Raw genomic sequence first — 12,008 nt, forward strand, 5'->3', positions numbered from 1 at the left:
AAAACTTGAGCATGCTAGTGACATTTTGCAGGAAAATATTTCTGCACTTATCAAGATTTTAATATACTTTGCCCGCAAACCTTCATTAGATCAGAAATCCATTTCCCCACTCTAAAATGCTATCACATTATTTCATGGTTTTACATGATACATTATTTCTTGGGTTTTAATCATCTTTTTTTGTAATGTTGAACAGTGTTTCCAAAACAGTGTTCTTACTCAACACATGGAATGTTTAAAGCAATGCTTTTTTTTTGGTTTAGACTTGTTTTTAGACTCTAGCGTAGTTGTAGAGCACTCAAATGGCACACGTCAGATCACAGAGATGCCATCACAGTAACAAAGCAGCACTTATCTAACACGGAGACAGCTTCTCAGCTGGCAGTTGGTAGAAGCTGGCAGCGATACGAAGACTGTTTTTCTGCCTTCAGTGGAGAGAGATGCTGTTTTGCTTTCATTCTTTTTCTTATTTTGAAAACAGGGATACCACTGGGGTGGGGGCATGAGCATTAGCTCCATTGAAAATGGCTGTAATAGCTTCACAGGAACCACCAAACACCAGATTGTCTCCAAAAGCTCAACCTGTCTCTCAACCTGTCTGCAGGACAGCATCTCTCCATGGGTCAGCAATATCCTGCTGTTGTGACAAACTGGCAGCCTAGAGTCAAAGCTCCTGCTGAGTTCAGGAGTTATGAGTAAGACCTTTTTTTCTGTGTTAAGGCTCCTCAGCCCCTGCTGAGTTCAGTGCTCAGCTGGGCAACTGCAATCCGTCAGTCACTGCAGCCAGAGATGCAAGATTTTGTCCCCCTGAAAATGAGGTTTTCCAGCTTCAGCTGAACTCTGAGGCCGCCTGTCCCACGGGCAGGAGCTTGCCTCCATGCACAGCAGGATCCTCCACCACCCGCACAGAAGGAGCAACTGTGAGAGTGCTGCACCAAGCACATCCTGAAACCCACATCTACGCTTTCTCTTCCTTCCGTGCCCCCAATCTCAGTCTCTGCTTGAGCTTTTTTCCTTGGCACCCAGTTCTCCACCTGTGCAGCCAGCTCCAGATATCCTTGATAGGAAGTCACTTTACATTACATTTGTAAGAGCTGTATTTTCACATGCTGATGAATAGAGTGTAAAAACACCTGAAAGATGTTTGCTTTACAGGCTGTCCCATAAAGGATGGATATCTGCATGTGAAAATACTTGACTACTAATTAAATGGCATGTTTTGCACCTGACATGCATTTTTTAACATAGTTATGCTGCATTTTTGGCATAATGTTTGCAAATTTTAATCACAACATGGATAAGATACAGAAAAAGAATGTTCAAGTGAAAACGTCTTTCTTTATGAGTTATTACAATACAGCTCCTTAAAAACGCTCAAAAGTTCCATTTTTATTTATTACTTTCCACTTTGAAAATACACTCATCACTATGTTCTCAGGCACATGCTCAAAAAATTCTTTACATAGTAACTAAAGTCAACATTAATAAATCTCTCGGGTTAAGCTACTGCAACCTCCTCCTCAGGCAAATTCCTAACCATGTTGATATCAAACTTCAGTCCTGAAAGTCAGGAGGTTCAGCTGGGACATCCAATGATCTCATTTAGTATTAATAGTCATAAAGAAAATAAGAGACTGAGATGAAATATCGTAGTGGTTCTTGCTTGCACAGGTGTAAAGAAGCACCTTCGATAACTAAAAACCTTTGGGAGGCTAAAGTCAGAAATAAGGAAAAATGCAAAGAGCATGTCTTGCGTTGGTAAAGGGTGGACTAAAATGGAACAAAAGATTCCCACACAAGCTATTGTTGTCCCCATCTTATCTAGACTGAACTTAAGGACATTCTTGAAACTCAAGTCCCTGGCTCAGCCAGGTATTGGGAAGACAAGGACACCAAACCTCAGAGTTTTGATAAAAAGCAGATGATACGCTGTCAGCCAATTAAAAATACTGATAGCTCTGAAGCTGACATCTCACTCTCTCAAATTTCTTTCTATATTGAGCAGAACAGTTAACAAAAGAAAACCATTTGAGATAAGCTGTAGGCACTTTACACAAATGCTTATTTTAGAATCCTGCAATATATACAAAAGCCTTAAAAATTTAGTTACCTATATAAATAAAAGATATAAATAAAACCTAAAGAGAACAGAACCTTGATTATCTAGCCTGCTAACTCATGGCTCCTTGTTATCACTATTATGTTTAGGCTCCAGTCTTGAAAGGAACAAGGATCTCTACGCAAACATAGCCCACCCACATAGAGATACTTGCAGGGCTCTACTCTGTATCCTCCACGGCATTCAGACTGAGGGGAATGACAAGAAGAAATTAATTACTGGAATTTCAATATTTTCCTACATGAGAGCACATCTTGGACATTTAATAAACTTACCACATTGCGACAAGGTGCAAAAACATCACTGTATAAAATTGAGCATTCTTTTTTGGCATAAGGGAACTTGCTCTGATGCACCTCACATGGTCTTAGTGTTTCATTTGGGCTCTTGCACTTAAAAACAAGCAAAAACACCACAAACATTTTATACAAAGGTGTGTTTACCATGGACTCAGGTACACTATAGTATCATATAATTCAATACCCGCATACTCAGAAAACAAAAATAAAGTTTAAATGCTATCATCTTCTTCATCTTCCCCTTTCCCTGATTTGTTGTTATAACTGAAAACATTTGCACAAAAAAGAATCTTTGTGTTTTGTTCTGAAGTACTAAAATGTTCCTGCTGTCTGCTCAGTGCATAAAGACAAAATGTTTTCTTTGTGACACATTATAATCATTACCAGAGCAACCAACTGTAACATCACAAACAAATCCATGGTCCAAATCCATCCCTGGTGGTTTTGCACTGACTTTAAATGGAGTCACACTACAGATGGCTTTAGCCCTGTAAGTTCAAATAAAGAAGCAGCAGTAGGAAGAGAGCAACCCATAAAAAAAATAGAGTCAAAGATCATCATGATAACTCAAAAATGGCTGAGATACAACTCTCTCTCTTAAAGTCTCTCTTCAAGAAGAAAACAAACGAACAGAAAAATATAACAAAATGACACTCAACTCAGAAAACACGAGTTCATCCAAAACCATACTGTCTTGGTGCAACAGGGAAGCCCAGGAAGGGGTAATGATGGATCCGTAGGCAGCATTGGTGTGTCCCGACACAGCCTCAGCTGCAGTGCAGTCACCCACCTACGTTGCCCTCCTGTGCAGGTGCTCGGACAACGCTGCCATGGGGGGACATGCTGCCACTCCCAGGAGAGAGAAACCCTGGGAGCATCCCACGCTTCACAGTGCTAATGCAAGCACGTTTACTAGTAGCGGAGTTGGGTTCTAGGCCTCCAGCTATCAAATACTCCTTTACAGTATTTAGATTTTGCAGAAAAGATGACCAGGATACATCTCTACAAAGGCCAAAGGTCCTTTCTGAAAAAATCCCAAACTCCTACTGCAGAGGCAGATGAAGTAGGCAGATCAAGTCTGCCTGAGCGCAGGCTGCCTGTGAGGTCAATATTGAACTCAGATCCTGAGTGCTCTGGCAGCGAGCACTATTACATGAGATTTTACAAATATATATGTATATGGCCACAAAAAGGCAAGTGCAAGTTTGGGCTGCATAAGCAAAGGTCATAACATCCTAGAAGTTAATGTGCTATGTAAACACTACACACTTGTAAAAGCAGCCACTGAACTGATAAATTGGAAAAGAAAAATTCATACAATTCATACATAGTATACATAGTATTTACACATTCCTTTATGTACCATCTTCTAGATGAGCAGTATAACCACCAACACTACACATTTGCCTTGCTTGCTTACACAATTTAAACATTTTATGTAGAGTAAAATAGATCCAAAGGGAGATATTGAGGGAGAGAAGCCTCAAAATCTTTATTCCAAAACAGAATAGGTGTCATATTCTTTCATGAGGTGAGAGATTTTGGTTCAATTTCCTGCTGTGAGTCAAGGAGAGAACAGATTAAAAATTGGTTCTCACAGACATCCTAAGGGAGCGTTCTACAAACACTGATTTTTCAGGAGGTTCACAAGGCTATAAAACCTTACATCTCCTCAGCACAAATTAACAAAATACCTATTCTCCTGTGTTATAAAACACAATTGATGTCATCCACTCTCTACAGCCTCTTCCCTTCTCCTCAGAAACTAAGTTTCCATACTGGGTTGTGTCTGTTGCTCTTCTGAGCCTTTTCTGTCTCACCCCTTCACCACTGCTGCTTTGTCAGTTTGTTCTCTGTTTACAGACTGCAACTAAAAAAAAATCACCAATTTTTTTTTCAGTGTTCAGCAACTTTTTTCCAGACATTTTTCCAGCCTTCAGATTCTGTTTACTTTCAATATCCTGATGCCTCCAATGCCAGAGAAATTACAATTGTTTTTAAAATTGGGCTGAATCCAAAATATCAGAAGCTATGTATCTAACTTTGTAGAAAACTGAAATCCAGATAGCTATGATAATTATCTTATATCGGAAAAAAAATATTCTTCCCGAAAGAGATTGTTTGGTTTCATTTAAATTCAGTATATGTTTGCTGTGACATAAGACATTATTAACACATTTCACATCTACACACATAAAAATTAAAATGCCCTCTTATACATTGACCATGAGTTTAGAAAATCCCTGTACATCATGTGCTTATAACGTGTTCATTTATAAATGAAAATTATCATCCTTTTTTGCTAAATTTTTACTGGACATGGGGCTTACCTGTCCTAATACCCAGCTGTCTCCAAACACCTGTGCATTTCTCACCTCCATGTTGTTTGATGTAGTCAGATCATTTGAAGTATATTTGTCAAAATTTCCACACAAACCTGCCAGTTTACCCTAAACGAGAAGATAATAGATTTTTTTTTTACATATACTGACAGACAATAATCGTTACAAATGACATACATGGAATAAAACATTCTTAAACTAAAAAAGGTGAATGCAACTCTGACTTATACTTTGAAAATATCTGACACTCTGTTGTGCTTACAGTTCCATATTGCAAATAACTTTTAACAGAAATTTATGTTTTCCTTTTCCTTCCTGTTTTCCGGAACCTGTTCTTACTGTCTGCCTGTGAAAAGGGACTGGAATCTAGTCCTATTTTTTTCTGAAAGCTTAGTAGTGCATCCAGTCCAAAAGTCAAAAGTTCAGGTAATTACCTCACGATTGTGAAGCCTGACTAGTTGTTGTCACTAAAACTTGCTGTGTCTAATTTTAGATCACAATAGCAAGAACATTTGTAATAGCAGTTACAAAAGAGACAGCTGCAACTTTCTTGTGTTGGGGTATGCGCTGCTGATGGAAAAAGTATATATACATGCATACACATATACATACATAGAGAAAAAGGTATTTCTGCACAACAGTAAAATGTAGAGTTGCATTTCTAGGGTTCTGTGGCTCACTCTAATGAATTCTTTTTCCTTAAGGTCTGCTGTAGACACTATCTTACTGAACTGGAGCCTCTGTAAAAAACAGTTATTGGAAACAGAAATAGCTTGACGTACTTCTGTCCTTGCATGCAACCCATAGAACTCAGCTCCCTGCTAGCTTACTCAAAAACAGAAGAGTTTTTTTTCACTATGTGTATTGATGGCTGATAAATCAGCTTGTATGTGAAGAAAGCATTTTATGGCTATTGGGAAAAAAAGCCTATAATAATGTCGCTTTAAAACCAGATTAGATGGTCACTGTAACTTTACTTACACTTCAAAAAATCTGATATTGTATTCTAGCATAGAGTGCTTTCTTTTCTTTTATTAGAAAGAGCCCCCTTTCAATATGTGTGTTCATGGTTGAGACGAAGCAGGAATGTAATTATTGAATGTGCAGATAAGGTTACTCTGCCAGGACCCAAAGACAGAGTTGCACAGACACCAAGGCAAATATGATGTAGGAACAGAATAGAGAAGAGCAACTGGCAAGAGAAGAAGCCTTGTATTCTTCCCTGCATCATGGCTGAGCCCTGTTACAGTATACTTATTAGGTTTAAATGTCAGGTTTTGTCTAGATCCTTTCCTGTATCTTGTCTTCTTAATTTAAACCCAAGATGTGACTCCATCTGTTCATCTCAGCAGCCTCTACTGTATCTCAGGGTGCAGTTCCATCATCAGCCTAATCCAATCTATCCAATGTTACAAACCTGCTGTCTTCCATGTCATTAGATATGGAAGCTTCTGTTCCATTGGCTTCAGCAGTTATGAAAACATGCAGTGAACTGGGTAACTCAAAACTAATCCTCTCTTCCCACCCTCAAAGTAACTTTGAGCCAGAGCTGAATCACTGCGTATCTGCAAGGCTGCAATGTGTGGAGCAACAGAGTAAACATGCATGTAGGAACCACCCCTTCTCTTCAGGAGTCCAGCCATTAAATCACATTCTCCGTCTCTTCTTACCTGGGAAATGCTAGCAAGCTCAACACCATGATAAACTGGGAAAGTGAGTCACGAAGAAAAGACAATCACAGTTATTCAATCAGAGATCACATTAGCAACACAGAGAGCTACACAAAATCTCAGGTTTTTATTTTGGCTCACCTTCCATCGAGGTCCAACTTTAACATGCATCATTGTCTTCTTATCCCACAGAATTGTAATGTCCTGTTCTGGAAAGTGTATCACAGTATAATATCCAGCCTTCCAAAGCTGATAGTTAGATTTTTTTTCCTGTCCCCTTAAGGTCTTCTGACAGAAATGAATATTTATTAAGATCTAATAAAGTAATTCTACGAAGGTATGCAGCCAATTAATAACAAAGTGTATACTGAAGAATACTTTATCTTTAGCATATAGCTGGATCAATAATATTACTAGAAGTGTTGTTTAATACTTTGATATTTTGTCTTTTCAATCATTCAAGTTTTCTTTGATTTTCTACTTTGGTTTCCCTTTCAAAGCCAAGTGGAAAGAAACAAATAAATGCCAATATGCTTTGACTGCTTGAGGCTTTTGAGCAGTCGTCTCTGTAGGACAAATAGAACTTGAAAAAAGCAATGAAAGAATAAGATTTTTCCTGGGACCTGCTGCTTTATCCAGGCTTAGGTGCTTGTACTATGTTAACTCAGACTGAGAGATGTTTTCCAAAAACATGCTCCTTTAGAGTTGTAACTTTACAATGCTTATCTTAAAGGGTAACCCAAAAAAGAAAGAAAATAACTAACCTGCTTCTCAGAAGGTTCACTAAAATAAATCTCAGTGTCTCCAACAGTAATGAAAACATTCTTTGAGCAAACAATATCATTGTCAAAGCACTTTTTGTTCTGAGCAATTATAGATATATTTGAGTTATCTGTGCTCTGCAATATGAAGAATAAATCATTTTACTTATAGATTCAATTGCATTTAATTCCTGCAGATTTATTCCAGGCTTACCATGACAAAAAAGATGGATAACTTTGTATTTACACATCTTTGAAATTAAATTTAAGAAAGCTACCAAACAAGGAAATGCATTTTTAAATTCAAAGCTGAACCCACAACCAAATCAAACTTTGGTGTTAAACACAAAGAGCCACTACATTCAGCTGCGAGTCCTCTTTCTGAGGACTTCACAAACTCAGAGGATCAGCCTACTGCTAAAATAAGAGTCTGGTTTACATGCTTACACGTGGAATCCAATATTTACTGCCACAGTATGGTTGTCAAAATCGAGACATGCTATAAAAAGGGCTTTATTTTTAAACCAAGGTACATGAGATCAAGCTGTTTTCATATTTTTAAAACCAAGAAACCTACCATCTGGCAGTAGTAGATAGAACAATTTTTGTACCACCACCCATCAAAATTCACAAAACCATGAGTCATACTCAATGTTATTGGAGGGGGCAAAGGTTTCTGCTGATATTTTTGATTGTGGTTTTTTGTTTAGCATTTAGAAGATTTTTCTACTCTTGTCTTTTGATTTTCTGGTGTTTTGGTACCCAAAATTCAAATTTACTGCCTTCCCAATCCCATATCTGTTGGCTTTCCAGCTTGTGGATTAATTTGCATTCTAGGCACATAAAATCACTGTTGCACCTTGGCTCAACATTTCTGTTTATTCACCTACAGCTTCTGTGGTTCGTCTGTACCCTGAGGGAAACACACGTGCACCTTGTAATTCCCCATGCTAGGATTGGTACTGGAACAAAGGAGACCAGCTCTATTTTCAGAGCTGATAACACTACCACAAACAAAAACAAAGTTGAGTTACTCTTTTTTCTTATTTTAATTTGCCTTTCAATTAATTTCTGTACCAATCCTTGCAAGTCAACAAGAAGCCATAACTATAGAAAAGACTTGAGAGAGTTAACTTCATAACGTTAATATAAGCCAGTAACAGTGCTTCTGAATCCAGTTTAATTTTTGATCAAATTCAGCCCTACAGTCATTACAAACCTAGACAGATATGAAATAAAAATCTTGGAGGTGGCAAGCTACATATCTCGCCCACTGAGTCATCCAGTCTTATATGAGACACTTGGATAGTGCTGGAAACAAAAAGATGTTTAAACTCCTCTTCTTACTCCCACCCTCCTTTAAACACTCTCTGAGACTATGACTAGCTGAAACTAATTGCAGGTTCTAATAGGCATGGTGGGCAAGATGGGAATAGTGGCTTTCAGCAGTTCCCCAGTCCTGGGAACTCCTCTGGGCTCCCAGTGGTGCTCTTGGAGAGCTCCACTTGGCCACAATGGGAGGGATCCCCTGCCTTGGTTTGTGCCCACATCATCTCTCCCCAGAGCTTTGCTCCCTCCCTTGGTCGGTGTACCCCTGAAAGGTGCTGGGTACATACTCCTAACTACTCCTTGCCTGTCTCACATTTGTACCCTTATTTGTTCTGTGCTCATCAGAATTCAAGAATAAAAAACCATATCAGCAATTTTTCCTCACCAGTGAGAAACATTGCATACAGAAAATATGGATGCTACAGGAAGCAGCTTTTTTTTTTTCCTTAATAAAAAAGTCATTATGACCAAACTTTTTAAAGGACACTTTCAATCTAAAAAAATAACCAACCCCAATCCTAGACGATGGGAAGTGTAGAGGTATTTTTGTTGCCACACAGAGGAGGTGCTACAGCTTTGCTGCCCTTAGTCTAGCATGGCCCACGAGCCAGAGGATGCTGCTACTTGGCATAGAAAACACTCTACAGCAAGCATGAGCGAATGCGATGAACATAAGGTACGGGAGACTGCCTGCAAGCTTTATATTACCCTAATGCCAGGGCTTAAGAGACAGGCAGTATGTGTTAGCAATTAGCTTGGAAGACAACAGCTAAGGGGGGTAAAGTTAGCCACTAGCTGCTGGTGGTAAGGGGGTATAGGAAATCAGCTGTTAATGATTTAGTAGGGGAACTCAGTTTAAAAGTACTGAAAGCCTCAGGGTAAAGCAAAGTTCATCTGTTCCATTCTCTTGTAAAGTTGGTTTAGGTTGCACTCAGAATAAAATTGGTCACTACCTTTTTGGGAAATACACTGTGTTTTAATTAAGCCAGGCTTGCTGCTGGAGTCAGTCCAGTAATTATTCCCCTCCAAGTCAGATAACAACCCAGAGCATTTTTTGATATATTGGAGGTGATGTGGTAAATTAAAAAGGAGACAAACTCATTAGTTTGGTAGATAGGATGTAAGCTGATACATTCTGTGCTGGCCAAATGAAAAGTGAGCAAAGAAGCTACCTCCCCATCATGAGTCAGTTCAGAAAAAGACTTTGCTTGCAGTCTATGGGTCTATTTGATGCCTAGGACATTATGGGCTGTTTTCATTGCAGAGTTCATTCCTCTTCAGTTGGCTTAGCCTCAGCAAAGGGGACACTCTGAGTTAATAGGGAAGCAATGTCTTCACTGTAAGAGAAGAGATGGAGGGCTTTATTTTAAATAAGGATAGTTAATTCAGACTAATTATCCCACAGTAAAAATACACCTTTTTTGGCAATGAAGACAAGTTCTTGGAGCAGCGCTGGGTAGCTGCATTCGCTATGCTAATTGAAGCTGCTGCCTGTGCCTTCTGACAGTCCAGGCCAATCCCTTCAGCTGAACAGCATCAACATACTCAAGTCAGAAGTTTTTGTGTATGGTTGGGATTTGAGCCAAGGGCAAAAGTTGAGTTATATTTCAAGTTAACTCTGCAGTAAAGAGAAGCCTGGAGACGGGGAGTGTTTTGCTGACCAAAGCCAGAACAGGGAGTCCTGAAGACATGTGAAGTACTTCCTTACTTGTAGGACTGCATGTTGGTGTTAAATTACTAGAAATGATGCAGGATGGAAATGAAGAGAGACAGTGGTAGTGGTTCAGTAGATCTATAAGTAAACTAGACATTTAAGAAAAAGGGCTTTGCATTAAATCCTGAGTCTTCTGTGCTTTCTCTCTTTCTAATTAAATCTTAGATCTAAACCCAAATATAAAACCACCATTATGGATTATGTACCTCTTGTGGCTGAAAGCTTTCATGAGAAGATTTGCTTTACATATATACCCTTGCCATTCTCTCCATACACCTCAATAAAAATTGGGTCTTTTCCCACCCATACAGTACCAGCCAAATTGAAAGTTGAATGACAGTTTCTATCTTGGTCTTCAAATTATTCTGTAACTGCTATATGTGCAGCCTCTGCTTTCAGCAGGGAAGAAATAAAGTGCAGTTGAAACTTAGCACTTAACTATTGCCAACGCAAAAGAAAGAGCAGGGACTATTTAGATAAAGTGAGGGTCATCTTTTAATGTTTATATAAGACAGTGAGGCCTTGGGCAAATCTCAACAGCTCTTAGAGACTGTGATAGTATAAATGATAACGATCAAGTTCCATCTCTCTAGTCTGCACTGGATCCACACAGGTATGAGAACAAGCTTTTTTCACTACCACTGGAAGAAATGTCTGAGTAGACACTAGGAGCAGCTCTAATGAATAACAAGGTGGGGAGTTTTGTTGGTTTTCTTTTTTTTTTTCTGCATAGTCTCTTTCCAAGGCAGAGTCACTCTTTACCTTTTTAGGTAAAATGCACCCAACAGGGGATGTACTACAGTTCATCATGTGAAACCTACTTATGCTGACAGAAACTAGAAATAAAATGGTTTTCCCACTGCAAGAGTATCTTCCCACGTAAATTACCATATCCAGCCTGTTCCAACTTAATATCAGTTTCTTTGTGATAACATGGAGTTGCCAAGCAACAGAGAAGACAGAGTCACAGCTCCGGGCAGTCAGTCAAAAGCTCATTGTCAGTCCCACTTCTCAGGACATTCTTTTTCTAGACTTCACTGCACTTTTTTTCCATATTTCTTCCTAGCTGAAAAAGCAAAGCACTGCTTTCCTTTTTTTTTTTTTTTTTTTTTTTTAAGTAGTGCTTGGGAATGCTAGGGTTTATTTTTGTTAGAAACTTTCTATTTCAATATCCCGTTAGAAATTTTCTATCGCTATTAACCAATAACAACACTGTGCAGTGTGCTTACATAGTCAAAATGCAGCCTGGGAGAAGACAATTTAAAAGTGGCTGTATTTATCTTCTTTGAAAGTTTAATTAAAATCTCTCTAACTGTTCAGTGTAATGACTCATTCTTTTCCATTCTTAATACCCTGTTTCCCCATTTTTTTTATTTTGTTCCCTACAATATGCTAACTTGCAAACTAGGGTGGCCATAAAAGCATCTAGGGACATACTGAGAACTGGATAGAGATAGATTAGTCCTATTTTCCTTCTGGTTTAATGACTCTTTAGAGGTTTTCATATATAGCCACACACACAAACAAATGCAAAATGCTCTAAAAATGCTGAAAAAAATATATAGTAGATTAAAAAAAGTAGAATTTACTTTCTCCTTCCTAGATATTTTCAGAGAGATACTGTTAGCTCTGTTCAGACTTAACCTTTCAGGAAATTTTATGGAAACTCAGAATTAGTTTGGTCATTGTTTATTGGGCTCTGAGTTTCTTCTGAAGGAACTTAACATTTGAAACTATTACTTCTAGTGAGCTTAATCCTAGGAGAAGTAAAGCA

The 12,008-nt window shown here is 38.5% G+C and overlaps 1 protein-coding gene across 1 annotated transcript in view; it reads right to left on the reverse strand.

Moving 5' to 3' along the window:
* The window catches only part of OTOGL (otogelin like), a gene marked incomplete at its 3' end in the record, with an annotated part of 97,430 nt that overhangs the window by 39,132 nt on the left and 46,290 nt on the right, over positions 1-12,008 (reverse strand). The window contains exons 26-29 of the mRNA XM_082308968.1: positions 7,195-7,329; positions 6,572-6,718; positions 4,749-4,868; positions 2,395-2,511 (exon numbers count right to left, since the gene is read on the reverse strand). Of these exons, the coding sequence (XP_082165094.1) occupies positions 2,395-2,511; positions 4,749-4,868; positions 6,572-6,718; positions 7,195-7,329 (519 nt within the window). The remainder of the gene's footprint in view (positions 1-2,394; positions 2,512-4,748; positions 4,869-6,571; positions 6,719-7,194; positions 7,330-12,008) is intronic.

Source organism: Platalea leucorodia (assembly GCF_965183815.1).
Source record: "Platalea leucorodia genome assembly, chromosome: 4".
NCBI classification, from domain to species: domain Eukaryota; kingdom Metazoa; phylum Chordata; class Aves; order Pelecaniformes; family Threskiornithidae; genus Platalea; species Platalea leucorodia.